At 37.3% G+C, this 21,765-nt stretch overlaps 1 protein-coding gene across 1 annotated transcript in view; it reads left to right on the forward strand.

Annotated features, from left to right (window-relative positions):
- nampt2 (nicotinamide phosphoribosyltransferase 2) overlaps positions 1-21,098 on the forward strand; it is a 39,839-nt gene extending 18,741 nt beyond the window's left edge. The window contains exons 6-11 of the mRNA XM_088917671.1: positions 9,248-9,378; positions 14,059-14,284; positions 15,712-15,831; positions 15,970-16,110; positions 17,274-17,399; positions 18,002-21,098. Coding sequence (XP_088773797.1) covers positions 9,248-9,378; positions 14,059-14,284; positions 15,712-15,831; positions 15,970-16,110; positions 17,274-17,399; positions 18,002-18,175 — 918 coding nt within the window. The 3' untranslated portion in view covers positions 18,176-21,098. The remainder of the gene's footprint in view (positions 1-9,247; positions 9,379-14,058; positions 14,285-15,711; positions 15,832-15,969; positions 16,111-17,273; positions 17,400-18,001) is intronic.
- The last annotated feature ends 667 nt before the right edge of the window (positions 21,099-21,765 follow it).

Genomic DNA, 21,765 nt, shown 5'->3' on the forward strand with positions numbered 1-21,765 from the left:
AAATACAGTACCTAGTAAAACCTCATGAGTGAATTTGTTCTTTCAAACTGATGTTACTTTTTTTCTCAGGCTATGTATACTTATGGCTTGAGAGTTTTTTCCTTTAAAATGGGTGTAAATTTGAATTCCAGACAAGACTGGGTGTCATAGTGGCATTTACATTGCTGCTGCTCCACAGGTCTTGGGTCCTGGGTTTGATTCCAGACATGTGCATGTTCTCCCTGTTTTCATAGGTTTGTTTGGGTTCTGTAGTTTCCACTCACATTCAACTGGCTAGGTCATTTAGTGTCTCTAATTTCCTTGTGTTTTTGTGTACGCCGCTGTGGTGTGGTGTCCTGTCTGGTCTCTTGTTCTACCCTGCGCCCTGTACTTTCTGACAATGGATAGCTGAATGGTTAGACAAAACTGCGAAACAGAACTTTAAAATGGAACTGTAGGCACCATTTAAGAACATCAGAATGTAAGAGAAGGGAATATAGCAAGGCCTCATCTCCCTGGGTGAGATTGTTGGGGGGTCATGCTCTCCTGTCCAAAAGCTGCAGCTTCCTCTTTCAGGTGGGTGTCTTTTTCAGCCTTGTCCCCACTGTACTCGCACACACCATCCACCCTATCATCCGATTCTGGATAACACAACGCATACGATCTCCCAGTCTGGAGTATACTCACCACTGCCAGGTTTCTTCTCTTTCCCTGTAGTGGAGCCAGGCCGGGCACCACTCACTGCCAGAGTGCCAGCAGCCAGACAGGCACCCTCTGGCACATTGATGGGTAAAATAGTAAAATGAAAACAGTAACCTGTAAAGCCTCCAATTTACATCACATAGTAGACTACATGTCTAGTTATGTGCAGAGCTATATTCTGTGATTCAGAACAAGGCAACCAAATGACTGGTGATGTGAAGTGGCCCAATTTACATTGTAAACAAACGGGCTCGTCAATACATCTCTTTTAACCCAGTAGAAATATTGCGCTCGACTTGGCGATGGTTTTGCCGACAAATACAAATTCCTTGGTAACTCTGCATGGAGATCACGTTGGAACATTTCTATGGTGAAATGTCTGCTGCACAGCCCGTATTTATTCGCTCATAGATTACATTTGTCATTACAGTGACTAGTGAACAGGAAGGGCTGCTTCACATTGCAGTTTGCGGGAACTCTCACTCTCACCCGTGGCGAGATCAGGGGTCTGTGGGGTTTGTATAACTTGGCGCATATACAGTACAGTACTTTCACAAACTTCGTTTTTGTGCTGAATTTGAAATGTGTAAAATTTTGTGATACATTTCAATTAATTTATTTTGTTACTGAGATTTAATAACCAGTCTGAGAAACTGGGACTCCCTTTTAAAGGTATCAGCTTCAACAGCATGGCTTGGTAGTACCTCTAGCTATGATAGAAGTACCTCCTATTCTCAGTTCTAAATACACTTCCACTTAGATTCCTCTTGTGGTTCATGTTTCATTGTTGATTCTGAAGAAGTCTAGTGGTTTGACATTGTCAGTGTCCTTGAGGATTTTAAATACTTTTTCCCCCACAAATACAGGCTGCCTTTTCAGTCCAAGACAAGAACATTTGTTTCTTTCACCTAGAACCTCTTTTGTTCATTTCATTGATAGATATATCTGAAAGTTTAGGTAGCATCATAAATCCTAATTTTCTTAAAACCTTATGTTTCAGTCACTGAAATTTTAAAGATTGATTGTGAAACTGCAGTTCATGCAGCATATTGATAAACAGTGTAGCTGTTATGGACAGATTTCCTAATTTGATCTGACCATCACCTCAAAAGAAAAGACTTAAGAGAATTTTAGTAGCCATTTTAGTCACTTCAAGCATGTACTGAAGCAATATCAGGTTGTGCTTGTTGCCTCAGTATTATGAATAGAGCAATGTGCTACTATAGTACACTCTTCAGAAAACAGTTTTCCTTTGTATCATTTTACCTGTAGATCTGAGATGTCTTGCACTTTCAAAAGAAGAAATGTGATTTATTTTTTTGTCATGTTTTATACTTTACTGTACCATTATTGTCTTAAAGAAAAGCAGTCTTTACTCATTATCAGGGTTCATGGCACAATCAGTTATGAAATATATTCCCATTCCCCTACCGCACACCCATCCCTGTCAAGAGAGACAGAGAAATTTGATCATGATTTATTAAACATTGTGCCTGATATAATGTAAGTCAGTTGTGTAATGAAAGCTGGTCAAGAGTTTCAAAGGCTTTGTCAGGATTTAAAGAACCTACTTTAGGGTTTTGACTGCCAGCGACACCAGATTGTACTTGTGGCATCATCCTTGTTATTTATTCAGTAATGTCAGCATAGCCATGTACGTACATGTCTTCAAAGGTCAGTTTTTTTTTTCTGTTGTGGTCATGGCACTGCTGAGCTAACAGTATTTTAAAGCCTTTTTTAGCTTTGACTAGACCAGCAAATGGCTGCACTGACAATCTCTAACTGTGCAAACGCAATTCATAACAACCAGCTTGCAGGCCATGACAAGCTGTGACACTCCTGTCCTGAGCAGGTCTTATATTAAATCCACAGATTTAATGTAATGTCATACTGCTAGCTCAAAATTTACTGACTTGGCTGTTTAGTGCTTTTTAGAAGGCAGTCTAATTTCTGTTGGTTTCTGATTTATTGCCGTTTCTTCGGTGTTCATCTGTGAATTGCGTAATCCAACATGTAACTGATTTTTTATATATGTTATACCTAATAGTGCACCATATCTTCTATGTGTTCTCTCGAAGACATGCATGCTAGGTTTGATCGGCTATTCTAAACTGTCCAATATTCAGTGGTCCTGTAATTAACTGGTGTCCTACTCCGCATGAAAGCAGTCATGATCTTGGACTGTAATTGACTGGTGTCCTACCCCAGGTGAGAGAGCAGTTACCTTCCAGGACAGGTCACAATCCTTTCTTGCACAAGCAGCATTCTTGCAATGGTTGGATGATCTAAAGGCATGATAACTATAGTTATTTCATAATGAATGAAGTGTACCTCCTAAACTTTAAATTTAAATGATTAAAAAACTGTCTCTGTCAAAAAGTGGAAATGTATCTTTCTGATGTTTTTCTGAACAATGTAAACGTTTGTGAACAGGACACCCATTTAAGAATACTCTTTGCTTATTTTTAAAAATGTAATAAATGAGAAAAATGTCCAAGATTTGACAGCATCAACTGAGTGTCACAAGAGTGCAGCCTTGTGATGCAGTAATAATTAGTGGTTTTCCCCAAAGGCTGTGTGTACATCTGCAGTAATTAAGGGAGAGTGGCAGCCCATATTAAATAGAAACCAAGACTGGATGTGATCAGCCTGTGCATCAAGCATCATGATCAAGAACATTTGTAAAACGCTTTGCCGTCTTGGTCCGAGTAGTACTGGAAATTGTAAGCATTCTGTGAGCTGTAAATTATATTATGAATTGTAAGTGATGTGAAAAAGATCTGAAAAAGAAGCATTTTGCATGTCAGTTGACCTCTTTACTAACTGGATCTTAGTAGAAAAGGAGATGCTTTAGCATGGGTAGAACAGAAGAAATTTTGCCACTCATTTAGTGATTTATAGATAGAAGAGAAATCAATGAAAAGCAACAATTAGGGATAAAAATCAAATGGATGAAGGACATTGATATGTATTTTTAGCAGACTACTGTTATTAAACATGATGTGTATTAAATATATTTAAGTTTAGAGCTGTTAAAAATATTAATGTACCAAAATTGTAAAGTTTAGCTACTTTTTGAGTAATAATATTGTGTATTTAATATTTTTTTAACAGCAATGTAGTAAATTTATCCTGTAACACACTAAAGCCATGTTGAGCCTTATTTTTGTATTATGAGAAAGATACACCATATATGGTGTTGGGTTGCAGTTTATAGCATCTGATTATATAGTGGAATTAGCATTTTTATTGAACACAGTTCATCCACTTGAATACTTTCTGTTCCTCACTTTAGTTTTTTTCAATGTGCGTACCAACTGGTCAGACAATGAAGAATTCTGGATAAACATTGATTTATCAACAAGGAATGCTTTAAATGCCCAGATGAAAAACAATCCTATTTTTATCACTGCACATGAGGAGGCTGCAAAAGACTGTACACACCTGCCTGAGCCTTTTGTAGTCTGAGTAATTGATTTCTGCAGAGTCCTTGGTGATGCGGGGGGAGATTCTGGCTGCCGCAGTCATTGGTTGCTGTTTATGTGACGTCCGATGTCCTTCCTTTGATCAATGGGTTTAGATACAACATGCAGCAGACTGGAGCACAGATGACCTTTCTTTCCATCAATGACTCACTGAAAGGCTCAGCTACCTTTGTGTCGCGTAATGCAGAGCTCAGTCTGAAGTTTGTGAAGGAGAGGCAACAGTAGTGCTGATCCAGGGATTTGGTTCATTTTAATTATCTTTTAATTATTTTTTCAGTTTTGATACTTGCAATCTGTGGATATTTTTTTTTCTTTCCTGTAAGATTACTTTGCAATTTGTTTTTTTTAGTTAATTGTAATTTCCTGTTTGTAATTATCTAAGGTTATTACAAAATAAACCTTAGGATAATTTATGTTGCTATTAAATAGAAATAATTTAAAATATTAAATAGCTGGTCTGAGTGAAATAAAGTTTGAACCAGTCTTTTGAATTTTATACTGTAAGTCACTAATATCTAAAGTTTTTTATCTGAAGTGCAGTTAGTCAGGCAACTCATTAAATTAATTTCAAGATCATTTGGTACATATATCTGCCTTTAGCCCTCAATGACAAACTTTCTCTTAAGTAAACAATTTTATTAATGAATTGATAATTGAATTCACCAATAATGTAGAGGTGTTCCCAGTCTTTTGCAACAGATGACCTATAATAAGAAACTGAATGGACTGGTGCTCACCGGGACTGAGGCATCATCAATTTACTACAAATTGAGGTCATTCTGCATTTTTAAAAGGCATCCATTTGTATTCAGTAGGTTAAAGTTACCACTAGGATTAGTATGAACACTGTTGTCCATCAATACCTACTTTTAAATCGCAAATATCCAGGACTAGTAAGCATTAATGTTTTCCTAGAAAGACCACAGACAATCTCTGGTTGCAGATCTGCAGTGTGATTTACCTGTGATTTGTTAAATGGTCCTGGGTACCATTTAACTAGTCACAGGTGGTTACAAACACCCTGTGGAGCTTGTTAGATCCCCTGTACTTGGACAGCTGTATATTCAGCATGCCATCATAACTTAAAATGCATTTGAGAAAGATCTATTTTCTTTCTTATCCCACTTCAATTAACCACATTATAAATGTCATTGCCTCTTAAAAAAATTAAGGAGATTAATGTAGAAAGAGTATATTGAGGTAAAAAAATGTAAAAGGAAAAAACAAGAAAGAATGTAGCTGAACACCAAGGATTCTGCATATCCTGGGTCTTTTGAATTAATCCAATCTGTAAATAAGATGTGGAGTTTTGTAGTCTAAGGCAATACGGGTTTTTCAAAGGAAAGCTGGAAGCTGGCATTTTTGAAGAACAAATGACTGAAACCTAATAGTAATCTAATTGGTCCCTGTACTGGCTGGGATTAATCAAAATATCTTGCTGTCAGTTGCAGTGCTGTGGGCACTTTGAGAAACTGAACGCCATGCCAAGTTCTATCATAAAGATGATGACATTGAAGCTGACAGCGAGTCAGAGCTGCCCAGTCCACCAGATGTTCCTCTTCCTCTTTGCCCAGCAAATTCTCAGCAGGTAGTACTGCTTTCTGGAGCTTTATAGGCAATATTCCTCCAAGTGTATGTTTAACCCTCTTGGCACTGAATCATTTTGAAGTACTTCTGCTAGTGGGAAAAGAGGTTGTCTTTGATTAATAATTTACCTATACTTCCTATGGTGCACATATAATCTGATTAGCTTAGTTCTATAGCCCAGCAAGGAAACAGCAGAGCAAAACTGGACCCAATGTAAAAAAAAAAATATCTGCAACCATGATCGTTTTGTATTTGCCTGTGTATGAACTGTAAACATGGTTTCATAATCCTGAAGTAGAACTACAGTATACAGGGAATCTGCAGAAGCTATCTGCACCATCAGTTTGTTCTTTGTTACATTTTGGTTTCTTTTATGAGATCTTGAGATAGTGCTGGTTTTTTTTCATTTTATGTTCTTGGAACAATATCAGGAATAATTACTCTGCAAATCTGAGGTTGCATCTGTGGCTTCTGAGTAATTTCTCTTATTTGACTTAGACCGTAAATGCAGCAATTGACAAGTCTACAGAGGAAAAACTAAACTTGAAAAACAGCCTTGGTGGTTTAATTATATTCACAAATTATCCAAAATGTAAAATTGTCTATTCAAATTCACCCAAATAGCTTTCAAACAAAAGAAATATAATGCTAATTTCAGTTAATAAATTTATCAATTGGAAAATTTGAGTATGAAAGGCATAAAAGCCTTTGAACTGAAACTGGTGTGAAAGGATAAAAATACATATAATTTCTTAAGTAGAAATTGCCTTTATCACACAATAGATGGTGGTTAAAAATGATGTTTTATAGGAAAAACTGTCTGCAGTAGAATAGAATCTGTAGTTCCTGTGTGATTTTACTCATTAACGCACAGCCCCACCAGGATATTTTATATCTGCTGTAAGGAGCATACCTGTCATCTGATTAAACAATGTCTGCTAACTTCTGTAGATCCCATGACACTCATCAGTGTCTGTGTCTGGTTACATTTAGAGATGATTGGAACAGAAGATTATATTAACAAGGGGTATACGGTAATATGCAAAGAGGTTTTTTTGTAATAATCGTTGTGCATGGAATGGACATCGTATTGTATGTTGGAGAGGTGGAAACTTATGAGGGCTTTATAAATTTTCACCAGTGATTATATTTACTGTACATGTACTTTATACACTTCACGTTGATTGCGAAAGTGTTTTCCTTTAAAGACGCAGGTAACTAATACTGAATGGGCAATGTTATTTATAAAACCAAATCCATGTCTTTTTTAATTGAAAGATATCCTAGAACCCTAAATCATATCAGTGGAAGTTCCAACTTTCTTTTCTTCAATGCAAATGAACATCTTCAGTCCAGAGCTGGTTCAAGGTGTCTGTTGCATCAGTAATGGAATTTTAGAAAAAAATATTAAATTACTAAATTAATCTTGAGAAGAAGGATCATTTAACAGTATTTGTGGCACTTTCTTTATGAATGTCAGAAGCATAAAGTGTTCCAAAATTGTTAATATACTTCAATTGTAATTTTATTTTTGTTTTTAATTAAAATGTACACCTTTCTCAAAACAACTTGAAAGTTTTCTGCATGGCAGTTCGAGCCTGTAACATGTTGAGTACAGCACTGTACAGTCAGGGGGTAAGGTAATAACTCTTGTTCAGCTTCCAGAAAATAAGGGTAATTAGCCACTTCAGTATTCTTCTGAAACTGAGTCCCATTTACAGTCAGGTGCTGTTGTGTGATGTTTTATATTTTATGCTGTACTAAAATACATCACTTGAAGCTTGCTGGCTAAATGGTTTTAACAGGATGGTTTGTGTGAATGTGATATTTTATGTCTTAGTCATAGATTTCTAAAGCTTCTTTATCTTGTGAAAGAATGAACTATGTTTCTAGTCAAGGCCATATCCTTTTACTTTTTTCTTGACTCAAAATGTCAAAGCTATGTAAAGCATGGGGTCTGTCTTTTATTCAAGGAGAAGGGTGCAATGGATCAGTTTCAGTACACGTTTTGTACTCACTATTTAGAAAAAAATAGATTTGAATTAAAAATAGTCTTACATTCAAGTTCATACGGTTGAGAGATTTGTCCTTTGCTGACTGAAACAGATTTTCAGTTTATAAAACTGGTAATGCATTTTTCTCAAAGTTGTGCAAAATTATGGCCAGCAGGTTTCTAGGGATTTGTGTCTTTAATTTCACTTCAGATATTCATGTCCATCATAACTGCATTCCTTTTGCTTACTGAGACTGTAAGTGACTTCTAATTTTTAAAGATATCTTACACACAAAATCTCATTTTGACTTGAAGCCATTCCCGAGTAGGTTAAAGGCTTGGAAAGGTACAGCACAAATCATCTGTTTTCCAGCTGAAAAGACTGCACAGTCTTGTGGTTTTCTGTAACATAAAATAACCTCTTAAAAATAGTCTAAGCAGTACTGAACAATATGCAATGAGTATGCAAATACTGTAGATCAGCTGCTTTTTCATTGTATGGCAAAAGTTGAGACCTTCTAGAACTAGGACCTTCTCTATATGTCTAATTACCCCTCATGTATGAAACTGAAAAACCTATATTCTGTTTCAAATGTATTATTAAGATGATGAAACTGAGTCGAGCTTTAATTTAACTCAGCAGGCAATCTTGTATATTGACTGTAACAATAGAACATACTGTACATTGATAATGCAAAAAAAAATTGAATGCACATTCCAGCACTTTGCATTTAGCCATGGGGAAAGTCCATTTGTCTGATATGGCTACATGTTGTTTTCTGTTTTTATAAAGTTAATGTGTGTCTAGCATTCACATTTTCAGGATTCAAAGTGGCAGGTAGCCAATAAAGGAGATATGTTTACACACCTCAAAGACTTTGAGCTTTGAGAGCTGCTTGACAGTCACTGGTAAACAGTCAGAGATGGGTCTTGTGTAGACCCACCACTTCACCCTGCCCATTTTGCAGTTTATGTAATACTAATGTATATACAGTACTTAACATATTAATGTATATATGTGTGGTAATGTAGCATTGCTTTTACCAGATATAACCAAGAGTTGTTAGAAAGCATTTTTCAAAAGTCTGGACTGATAGAACCTTGTTTTAATTTAAGCAAAAGTGAACACTAAACAAATGGCTGAGAATACCATTTTGTAATGTCTATTCTTTGCATTTTGTGTTTAGTTAAGTCTTAATCCTTGGTGCTCTAAACCTTGTTCTGCAGCAGTTTATGTGGGATGCAATTAGATGCTTCTTTATGAACTATGTGACATGTCTAGTGCATAGAAGCTGTTCTCCTATTTTGGGCATTTTTCAAAGATGGAAGGCCTTGCTAAACTTGAGTTTTGGAGTGTTCTTGATTGCAGCACCCCTTTTCAATCATTCATTTTAATATTGAAGCTCTCGGGAAAGTGTTGCTCTGCAACTGCTCGTTGTCAAGTTACCCCCCCCCCCCCTCACTGTGTGCTCTAGACTAATGCAGAGTCTCTTTCTTCCAGTCAGCTGCCCTGGGGGGTGCCGCCCACCTCGTTAATTTCTGCAGCACCGACACAGTCCCTGGGCTTCTCATGACTCAGCAGTACTACAGCTGCCCCATGGCAGGGTTCTCCATCCCAGCTGCAGAGCACAGGTGAGGTCCTGACCTTTGCTGCTGTCCCTGTTCTGCTCAAGAGGATACATGCTGGGAAATGGATCAAGTGTCCTTTGATAGTAGCATAAGTACACTTTATCTTATTATATGGGCATATCTTTTTAAGAATGTGGTGGCCAGTGGATTTAGATGAATTGAATCAATTGGTTTAAGATTTTTAGAAAAAATTGCGAAATATGTGTTTTTTAAAATATTTATAATCATATTTATAAGATGTCAAAACACACATTTTTAGAGTCAGTCTTCTCATTCCAGCTGGTCTTTAGCCTTAGTCCTTCCTGCCTGTGCCTGCAGGACAGTATTTACCATATTGTCCATTGTTCTCCACAGTCTTCATGTCTTTCCACTCTATTTGAAACATTCCTAATCAGTAATTTTTTTACTTGCCTCCTTTATTGTCCCAGATAGTAAATTTGCTTTGCAGGCAGGCAAAACACTTAAAACAATATATTTAACACAACATGAACCCAATAAAAATAACAAACCTGCATGCATAAGATGAGAAAAGGCTAGCACTTTCACAATGTAGAAAAAAAAACACATAAAAAGGGTCATTGGATTGTGAGATAGATACATAAGACAAATGCATTATGAAAAAATATAATAAAATTGTATTGAAAGGTTAATAGCCATGGGGGGGGGGAGGACAAATTAGTTTTCTTGCACTTAAACCTGGGTAGCCTAAATCAAGGGGTGGTCATGATATCAGTGATTATATTGGCCTTCTGCACTATTTGTTTAGCACACTGTAGATGTCTGCTGGCCACTGCTATTGTGCATCGATAATGTTGCTGGTTACCTTCATCACCCCGTTTAGTTTGTTTTTATTGCATGTATTTAGGTTACCAAACCAGGCTACAATACTGAATGTTAGAACAGATTCAATAGGAGGTCCATTCACACTGCCTGCCTCAAGCCCTGGAGTCTTCTCTTCCAGGTTAATGATGTGTATTTTGTTCTGTCTTTTCTACCTTCATTGTTAGTCTCTCTATCCTTATAAGTGATTTCCAATGTTTATCTAAGGCATTTATGGTGAAACACATCTTGTTTCTGAGCATCTTTTTTCATACTGTGCCGTTTTTACATTGCCCTCTGTAGCTATGGCAACACTGATTGCCTTGTTAACATAACGCTTTCAACTTAAGGGAGGTGTTTTTCCGTCTCCAAATATTTTTAGGCTTTCTAAAACCAGCTTTTGCCTTTCCAATTATTCTTACCTCACTGGAACCATCTTAGCTGATTGTACTGCCAAGGTATGTAAACGTCTCTGTCCTCTGATCATCAGTATCAAGATCTCCTTCTCTGACTGCCATGATCTTACATTGAGTCTTAAATTTTCTTCTTGACCATTACTTCCTCTGTCTTATCTGTGCACACTCTATTAAAAGTATCATTAGTGAAATCAAGGTCAGTTTGTCTAGATTCAGTCCGATTTCAGGCAGTATTTTGTGTTTTCACACTAATGCTTGAGCTCATAACTGATGACTGCCCCTATCACACACCTGTCTTAATTTCAAATGGCTTGAGCACATTCATTATTCATTTTGGGTAATGTGGCATCCTGTGTTGCTGTAAAAAGCTTTCAAGATGTTGATCAGTTTAGTTGGGATTCCATATTGTTTGACAACGTCCCACATTTCCTCTCGATTCACACTTTCTAGTGCCATTTAAACGTAACTAAGCTTTGTTTCTTGGCTTCCTTGAAAATCGATTGTACACATTTGTCTCAATGTGAAAATCACATCTGTGTGTCCTCACTTGTTCGAAACCCGATTGTTGTACATGAAACATGCTGTCCTCATTTCATTTGAACAAAGGCTACTAATATTTTACTGGTAACAGATAGAAATGTAAGAACAGATAGAACCCCTCTTCAGTTTGAGAAGTTGCTTGCATTTCTTTTCTTACGCTATTTGAGAATGTCACCGAGGTCCATTCTTCAGGTATTCTGCCTTTTGCCAAAATACTATATCTTTACCACCATCCTGAAAGATTTCTGGAAAAGTGTCATTTAAGCCTTGCGCCTTGTGAATTGTATGCTTTCGCAGTGCCTCAGCGACATCTAATCCAGACACATCTGTATTCAAATCTAGTATTTTATTGTTGGTGATTTCAGGTGCGGGCAGCACAGTGGTGCAGCAGTTAACATTGTTGCCTAGCAGCTCTGGGGAGCTGGGGTGCTATCTGCGTGGAGTTTGTATGCTCACCTCGTGTCCGCATGGGTTTCCTCTGGGCGCTCCAGTTTCCTCCCACTGTCCAAAAACATGTTGGTAGGTTAATTGGCATCTGGGAGAATTGTCCTGGCTGTGAGTGCTGTGTGTCCGTGTGTGCCCTGCAATGGACTGGAGTCTCCTCCAGGGTGTATCCTGCCTTGATCCTGTCCTGTATCCTGCAGGTGTATCCTCCTTGCTGGGACTTGCTCCACCCTGTTCTTCTATTGGGTAAAATGGCTAGAAAATAGATGGATTTCAAGTGTTGATGATATTGGATATAGTTGAAGTGTTTTTGAAGTCTTACATTAAGATGGTTTTTTTTGTCCTTCCTGAGTTTTCAGAATCTCTTCTTTTTTCTTTCACTGGCATTGTGCTGGACTTAACCATAACCAGCTAATTGCCTCAGAACTGTTTAAAGCATTTCTCCCTTTTATCCTTTCACATTATGCAGATTTTTAGTTTATCGAAGTTTGCTTGTCACTTTTGCATTTGTATACTGTATTTACTTCTTTGTTAAGGTTTCTGTGAGTTTGTTTGGATTGTTCTCTTCCATTCTGCAGCATTAGTGTGTCTTTTCCTCTTTTGTCAATAACCTTGTTTGTTTCTTTTCTGATCCCCCTGCTCTTTCATACTGACAGTTGTTTTTTTTCCTGCTGTTTAAATTACAGCCGTTTTGTGGTTTTCCCAGTTATTCTCCGGTTCATTTTCTTAAAGGTTTTTCAGAAGCTTAAAGCTATTGATAAGTTGTACTGTATCTATTGGTTGTTTTGTATCTTGGCTTCATGGAACTTTCTGATATCAAAAGGTTTGATCCTGTCATCTCCCTTTTCTGGCTTTCTGAATTTTATTTTTATACTTGACGATGATTGCTCCACTTATATGCTTCTCCAAACAATGTCTACCGCTGATGTTTTCCATCACTGACTATTAAAAATTTAATCATTTTGTTCTCTCCCATCCGCACACTCTTCTTGTGAATGTTTCTGTGCTGGAAGAAAGAGTTGCATATGCTGAAATTCTTGTCGGCACATAATTCAATGCATCTTGTGCTATTATCCGTTAATTTTTACTTTGTATGTGGGCCAATACCATTTTTCCCATTCCCTGCTGTCTTTTCCAATCTGAGTGTTGAAGTCCCTCATGACCAAGACAAAATGGTGGTTTGATATTTCTTTGGTGATGGTTTCCTTCTTGAAAGAAATTGTCATTTTGCCAACATCAATTTCTTTGTGTAATGCACACTATGTGCGTCGAGGCTGGAATCTGGGTACAAGTATTCTGTCTGAAACTGGTTGGCAATTCAGTCATTGACATCTTGGCAGCTTTGCTCATAATGATCCCTATGCTTCAAATATCATGTGTCTCCACCTCAATATTGTATATATAATATGTTATTGTTTTTTCGAATGATGTTATGATCTTTATTCTTTCCATATTACATCATACTCTTATGATGTTTAATTCAAAATTGTCTGTTTCACTTATTACCTGGGATGATTTTCCTGTGTTGCTCAGAGTGCATACATTCCAGTTGGTGATGGATGTATAGTTTTTAGCCGTAGGAGGTTGGAACATCAGCTGAATGACTTCCATATGACTTTCGTCAGTGAACATCATAATTGCCTTTACGTGTTCTCCATCTTCTGCAAGTCATGGCATTTGGTTTATGTGAGCGATTCAGTAGTTAAGGGCTTTTTTTAAAGTGGTGAGAAGTTACGCTTCTGACAAGCCCTCCTCCTATAAATCTAGGCTTGGGGCTGGATATTACACTTTTTTATATATCCTCCTAAACATTTTGCTGTATGGTCTTCTTTGAAAATGAATATACCAGTGTGACAGACCCCAGCCTTAAACAAGGTGGATCCAGGGATGTGAACAAAAAAATATCCACACTGGCAATACTGAACAGTTTAAGAGGCTTTATTTCAGAGTTTCTGCATGCGTGTATATCCAGAAGACACCAAATCAGCCTCCCCCCACTGCTATCAAACTACTGTACCAACCCCCATTAACACTGGGAGAATACTTTATATACCTAGACGATCCACTCATCACACCCTAGTGAGTGTGCACAATGCACAGTCCCCAATCCTCAACCCGTCATCCAATAATCTAATCCATCAAATAATTCCCACCTGCTGTGTCTATTTACAAATACAGTAATAAAGGCCTTTAACAGTCTCTAGTGGCAGGTCGACTGCTATTGCCATCTCTTACAAGACGAGCCTGCCACAACCAGGAGGGATTTGTTATGGTAAAGTGTACTGTATCTACGAAAAGAGAAATTCATTAAAAAGTTCTCTATTTGAGTTTTCCCTTATTTGATTGACAAATACAGGTTTTAGTTTTCCTTCACATACTTTGTTTTCCTCCTGAGAGAAATGAAGCGCTCAGTGGGACTTGATGCTCAGAACAGCGTTTATGATCCATCTGTTGGTTGCTACAGTACCATCATCTCATGGGGGAGAAACCGGGAGGAGGAGGCGTTCGAGAGCCTGCTCAACCAGTTCCCCTCAGGGCCCATCTCTGTGGTCAGCGACAGCTATGACATATTCAAGGCCTGCAGGCACATCTGGGGGGAGAAGCTGAAAGATCGAGTCATAGAGCGCGGCGAGGGCTCTACACTGGTGATCCGACCAGACTCGGGGGACCCAACAGAGACCATTATCGAAGTATGTAATGCAAAAAATATATTTTTTACCTTTCCCTTTATGGCTGCTGCAGGGGGGAGCTGTCTCTTAGCAGAACAGTAAGAGATGATGCAGATGTGCATGTGATCCCTTACTGTGAGTCAGTCTGATGTCAGTCCTTCATGTGAAAGGATTTATTATCTTGTCTTGTTTTTTTTGCTGAAACAGTATTTTCCTTCCAAGCGAAGCAAACTTCTAATTGATCTTGTCTAAAAAAGAGTTGAGCTTTTTGCAGTAGTGAGAAGAATAGACTTGACTATTTTATCAGCACTTTCTCTTCCTTAACTGTTCCTCAGCATTCTGCATGTTTAAAACAATTTGTTAATTACACAATAAATCTCTTTAGATCAGTACTGCTGAACTTGTGTTTCTCCATCCAGCTCTGAAATTATTTGATTAACAACAACTAAGGTTCTGTCTTGTAATAGATTGGAACGGAAGTGCCATGTGTTGAGTAGCCCTGCATTAATTTGATCAATAATAATTGAAAAGTTGCCTTGTGTCCAATAATTTAAATAATTGTGCCCTAGAAACTGCTACTTCACTGTTTTTGGTCCTGTGTTCACATTTGGCCTAGAGAACCATCTGTGTGGAGTGTGCATGTTCTTTCATGTTTAAGTAGGTTTTCTCTAGGTTGTGTGGATTCCTACCACCTTTCAAAAACATGCTGGTCAGGTTGATTGGCATCTCTTGCCCCTTAGTCCTTCTTCGTGTGTGCCTGCAGGATAGATGCTGGAATGCCATAGCCTTTATCAGGAACAAGTGATTTTCTGATCTTTCTGGTGGATGGATTTCTGAGCTACTTTTTGTTAACAAAATTAACTAGATATTGTACATAACTGTTTGTGACGTCATGTCATGGTCTTTTTTCTAGTGAGGGGTTCATAGGGGTTCATTTGGGGGTGGAGCGGTGGCTCTGTGGCTAAGGATCTGCGCCTGTGGCTGGAAGGTTGCCGGTTCAAATCCCGCAGCCGGCAGAGGAATCCTACTTCGTTGGGCCCCTGAGCAAGGCCCTTAACCCCAACTTCTCCAGGGACGCTGTACAATGGCTGACCCTGCGCTCTGACCCCAGGCTCTCTCCCTGTCTGTGTGTCTGTGTGTCTCATGGAGAGCAAGCTGGGGTATGCGAAAAGACAAATTCCTAATGCAAGAAATTGTAAAGGGTTAATAAAGTGATGTTATTATTATAATTGAAGTTAAATGTGCTTCCCTGTAATTAAGAATTCTGAGCTGAATCATACAGATCAGAACAAAATCTGAAGGTTGCAATGTTGCATTTTAAAGTTATGTGCACATCATTATGTGACTTTACTGTATGTGTACCCATCTGTGAAAACTAATTGGGTTTTGCAGAGCTCAGTTTCTGTCTGTGTGTCTACTGTCACATGACGAAAATATTTCCCTCTAAGGTTCTGAAGATTTTGGAAGATTGTTTTGGAAGCACTTTGAATTCAGTGGGATACAAACTGCTTCCACCCTACATCCGGATCATCCAGGGAGATGGAATCGATATCAACTCCATTGAAGAGGTAGGCCATGCCTTTCAGGGCTTTTGGAGGGAATTAGCTGTAGTTAGTAGCTTTCACCAGGATTAAGGAATGACTGTCACATTGTGAGTACCTTCACCCATGAAAAGGTTTAGTAGTAAAAGACATTTGTCTCTGCAGATTCTGAAAAAGCTGGATGATGAAGGATGGAGTGCAGAAAACGTTTTCTTTGGCTGTGGCAGTTCTCTTCTACAGAAGATCAACCGAGACACGTTAAACTGTGCCTTTAAATGCAGTTACGTTGAAACAGATGGAAAAGGGGTAATTTTTTATTGTCATTTAATTTTTTCATATGTTGCCAATCTTCTATAGCAGTTGCCATATTCCTTATTCTACAATATACAAAACACTTTATATAGAATTATTTTGATCTTTTGACTAAGAGTTCTGTAGATCTTTTTTTCTCCGTTTCGTTTTTTCAAGGGGTATGTTATAGGACTTAGAATCAGATCCCTTCAATGTTTAACATCCTGTAGAGTGGTAGTACCCATATGATATGTATTTTGTGTGTTCCTAATACCTGTTGGATCACTTTGCACTTAAAATGTTTACTTTTATCTGGAAAATGTCACCCCAATCCATGATTTTGTCTTTTACCTGTTTGCCACTCCCCCAATTACTACTGTCAGCAATTTTGAGTACTTTTCTAACTTTACCGGAATCCAGATCATTGCTCTAAATCAGGAAGGGCAATGAGCCTGTAGCACCATGTGCGTTCATTACCTTGTATTGATTTGGCTTTTAATTTGAGAATGAATCTTTTAAGCATTTGAGGGGTTCTGATAAGCTTTATGGAAATTTAAATTTGTCATATTCTTTAGTTTTATCGGGTTGTGAGAAGGCAGAGCAAGTTAGACCAGATCTTCCCTTTCTAAACCCATGTTGGCTTTCTCTTAAAATGCCTATGTTTAGCTAAAGTTAGTAGTAGCTAAAGTTAAACTGATAAGTTTATAGGATCCTGGTTCAGTTCTGTCCTGTGGATTACCTCTCAACCCTATAAATAGTCAGACATTCCTCCCCTGTAATTGCTACCCAGCAGCCTCCCACCCTCTACCACCATTCTAGCAGCTCCTTAGTTCAGCTCATGTTCATGTTAAACATGTTCTAGTCACATTTGCATAGCACAGGGCTTTTCTGGCTTCTGAAATAACTATAGTATTAAAAAGAGAAAAGCAGATGTAATAATGCAAGAATTTGCGGGTTTATGTGAACCAGTTACCAGTATCTACATTTTGTTTTCATGCCTGCCTTAATGTGGAAGGATGAGAAAATAAATACATGTAACCCTGGACTAATGGTGCTCTCCATCGGGTATGACTGAATTTAGTAATCTGCCGTAAAGCCTGGAAGATCCTCACTTGCTTTTGATCAACTGGCTGCATGTGAACGGAATTGTTCTTTTTGTTTGTTTGTTTCTTCCTCAGATGGATGTGTATAAACAGCCAGTAACAGACCCATCCAAAGGGTCAAAGAGAGGTCGACTGTCTTTAAGAAGGAACTCTGATGGATTGGTAGAGACCATAGAAGAAGGGAATGGGAAGCCTGAGGAGGTAATCTCTCTAAATATAATAATTTCAGTATGATTCTTTGAGAAGGGTCAGTGTCCCTGATAGTCAAGTCAGGTACAAAGCATCATGAAACACCTAAGATGCTCAGCAGAACAATTCTAATTAAATTAATTAAATTGGACCTTTTAAAAAAAGAATGAATTATTTCAATCACCTCATCAAGTGATATGGTGTCATGGCTGCGAGCTCTTCTTTCTCGCAGCTCTTGCGTCTTGAGTTTGATTCTGGAATGGGATTTCTTCTGTGTGGAGTTTGCATGTTCTTTCTGCAATCATGTGTCTGGATTTCTCATAGCTTCCAAAGACGTGATGGCTAGGTTAACTGGAATCTGTAAATTGTCCCTTTTTCATCTGGGTTTGTGTACATGCTCTAGGATAAACTGTCACATTCTAGACGAGAAAGCTAGAGCTCCATTCCTGTCTTTCAGAGTATTCAGTATTTTTGAAAAGCACACTCCCATTCTTTCTTCTCTGATTGCTTACAATGAAACACAAAGCAGTTCACCACTGAGAAAACAAAACATTTATCTTTTTTTGAAAATATTACGTTCTTACAAAAGCCATTTTATTTCTCTTTCAATTAAGGACATGCTAGTCACTGTTTTTGAGAATGGGACCATTGTGAAAGAGTACACGCTGGAAGAGATCAGAAAACACGCCCAGCTGTGGGAGGAAAACCTAGACATATTGCAACATAATGACGACGCCTTGCAAGAAACCGAACAGAATCAGAAAAATGTCATGAATGGAGTACATTAAACAACTTGTGCTGCAGCTGCCACAGTTCCTTATAATGGACCAATGGATCTGCCTTTTTATAGCGTACACTTTAGGTGCATTTAATTGTTTTCTTTAAATATTATTTTTTTTTAATTTAATGTTGAAGCTAGACACTTTACATGTAACCAATGTATTCTAATTCTTAGAAAAAGGTTTGTGATTTTTCTAAAAAGAAGAAATATTTTCCAAGCAATTTTCAGATTTAAGAGTTTATCCATGAGAAAAATTGAACATTTCTTCCTGCTTTTTCCTGTTAGGTTTGAAGTTGTTTATTCTCAAAACACTGAGTTTTTCCAAAGGTCTGTGGTGTATCCACAGCCTGTCCTGTTTCACAAAAAAGTATATTCATTCTTATAAATACACCATTAGCTTGTCAGCTGCACTTCATTATCATTGAAGTAACTCTTTTAGCATCATTTGATAACATTTTATATTGAATTTACCCTTTTGGTTTCAAGGCAACATGTCATTTCATGACATTTTATAAAGATCTGGTTTATTATGAATGTTTTTATTTAATCTTCTGTATTTAACTGTTGGTGACTGCTACATTTAAAAATCAAAAATCAGTTTGAAGAACTTTGCTGTATATTCATGTTATTTCATAATTTGTTTAAATGAATGTTTTTAACTTGGATATTCTGTTGTTACATTACAGTGAGGGTGTTTTAATTGGTGCTCTGAACTATTTTTAAATGGTTTTCTAATTTTATTTCATGAATTTATTTAGCACCGGTTTTATAATAAGTTAATAACTGCATTCCTTTAGCACTTTCCTTCTTGAATGAACCTAAAGTGCTTTATGTACAGGAGTGGACCTACTTCAACAACTACTGAAGTGTAGTACCTTGTATAACATGTGACAACCATTATACCCTCACAGACCTACTATACAGCTGATGAGATTGAGAAGTAACAAACTGTATTAGGAAGCAGTTTTTAGTAGACCAGACTCCTGAGAGTGAAATCTAAACAGGATAAAGTAGCTAGCGCCAGTGCTTTTACAAACAGCCATTGGCTCTTTAATGACCAAGTAGTCAGAATCCTGGTTTAAGTCCACATCTAAGGGATGGCACAGTCAACAGTACAGTGACCCCAATCACCATATTGGGGCAGTGTTCGGTCTGGTCCAGGGGGAAAAGCACCATCTGCTCTTACAGCAGAAAACCAGGCTTTTCTTAGAGGTCTTCCAGCTTTTCCCCAGACTTGCTTGGCTTCCTATATCTGATGAGATTATGCTAAAAATGGTAGCTTTGCTGTTGGTTACAAAGTCGCAGAGAGCGATTTTGATTTGAAGTTTTCAGTGTTCATATTTTTGTACATTTGAAAAAGGCTAAGTTGCAAATTGAATGCAGAATTTAATCTATTATGATCCTCACCTAAATTACAGGGGTGTAGTTGTATAGCACTATGCTATAAATGTACAGCATACCCTGAAATCTGAGCAACAGGTACAGGGTTTTTGCTGTACTGTATATGAGAACTGCTAGAAAAAGTGTTAGTCAAAACTTTACTCTTCTGAATTCAGTTCCTAAAATAATTGTTGTGATCTGGAGGCAAGGGGTTGATGTCAGGGGATGGAAATGGGAGAATGTGGAAAAATCTTATATTAAAGTAGTTCAAGTAGGTGGCTGTCGGCATGTGTAGGCTGCAAAGAAACAAGTAAAGATTTATTTCATGCTAAAAAGAGAAGAAAAGAAACAGAAAGTTTCGGGTGTGACACCAGAAGAAGGTTCCACAGCCGAAACGTTGTTTCTTTTCTTCTTTTTTCAGCATGGAATAAACCTAAAATCTTATATTGTCCTTTGGAAAATAATGCCCTACAGCATACTGTAGTCTCCACAGTCTCTACAGTATGAAGTTTCACGAGGGGGTTAGAACACTTTGGTTATATTAAAAAAAATAAAAAATATTATATAAACAGCTATAAATATAAAAGTGCATTAAGGAAGGCATTTTAAAGTAAAACTAAAATGGTCTTGCCCCATACAGAAAAGTGTTCTGGGGTGTAGGTTGCAAGTTTGGTTTTAAATTCATCAGAGCTTTAAAATCTTTGAGATTTGACCTTTGGAAAATCTCCTGCTGCAAAATGTAATTACAGGAGTGTGGAGAAGATGGCACAATAGTAATCCAGGAGAATAATCTGAGCAAATTTGATTAGTGGAGTACTTCCCTTCAGTCATTCCAAATAGCAAATCATCCAGGCCCTTACAGTATATTATTTTCTCTATTCAGTTTATGGCAATCAACTCACGATTTGGTAGGTTTTGTTAAAATAAAACATTTAGTAAATCCCTTGTCCACCTCTACTTTGTTTTAAATTGACAGACAATTGAAATTGAAGGCAGAGGACCAGGCTGGCCTAGCCACTGCACGTTCACTTTGTGAGTCTGTTCATCTTTCACTCAGATTGCATAAGACTCCAGACAGCTGTAATACCAGTGATGTGTTTTTCCCATATTAATTACTTATGAATACCATGACATGCTGCTTTAGTAAAAACACCCTGACCTAGAGAAAATGGAGGACTGAACTCGTTTAATTGCACAAGGAATGAAGATGTTCTTTTTTCAGCTGTAGTTGTAAATTTGATTTTTTTTATGCTTTAGTCTCGGGCACGAGTGATTGATTCCAATTGTAGGAGTGACTGAGAGAAGCCTTTCTGTGGCAGGTATCACTAGCATAAGAACGATACATCTCTCGTTTCTGTTTTGGGCCTTCGGTTTTCACTTATTGTATTCTCTTAAATGTAAATCAGCCTTTTCTTTCTTCTGAATAGAACGACTGAGTCTTGAGATCATTTGTTTTACAATTAAATGGTATTTGACTGCAGGACTGAGTCTATGGGGACAGTTGTCCTCAGTTAAATTAATCTATGTCAATAAAAGTTTAATTCCTTTTCTATCTTATTTCAATTCATTTTGACATAGAAAATGAGAACAGCTATATTACAAGAATGCAGTTGTCCCTACCTCTTTTTGTACTTTATAATCATTTATGCAGATTTAACATATAAACATTATTGTACTAAAATGATATCTACTATTCTACCGTGTAAATATTTCTTTATAACTATAGCATGATTATATTTTAGCCTGCCATTGTTGAAGGCAGTATTTTTGTGTATTGGAAAAAATAGAAAATTTATGTCAAAATAAAGTTGAATTCTTATTTCTTTAACTTTATTACTCTTGATGAAATGTCTGCATAGCAGAATTTTGTTTTTAATGGATGTATCACAGAACCTTACTTGTATCATTGTAGAGGTAAAATTGTAAGTTCAGCTTAAAGGTCAAATTTATTTATATTTCTCACACATGAAACGCATATCTCCACCAGAAAAACTATTTTCAGATAAGATGTTTAAATTATTATATTGAAAGCTTTTGAATGGTGTTTGTTTTGCTTGCTTTTTAAATTATAACAAGCCACATATATAAAATATATCCTGAAATAATGCAGTTTAACACAAAGCTATTGCTGTTGCTGGTGGTGGGAACAAGTTGAAAGGGTAAGAACATAAGGAAGTTTAACCTTTTTAACAAAATTTAAATTTCTCATAAGTATGA

This window comes from Atractosteus spatula, chromosome 5 (genome assembly GCF_055471065.1).
Source record: "Atractosteus spatula isolate fAtrSpa1 chromosome 5, fAtrSpa1.hap1, whole genome shotgun sequence".
Taxonomy (NCBI): domain Eukaryota; kingdom Metazoa; phylum Chordata; class Actinopteri; order Semionotiformes; family Lepisosteidae; genus Atractosteus; species Atractosteus spatula.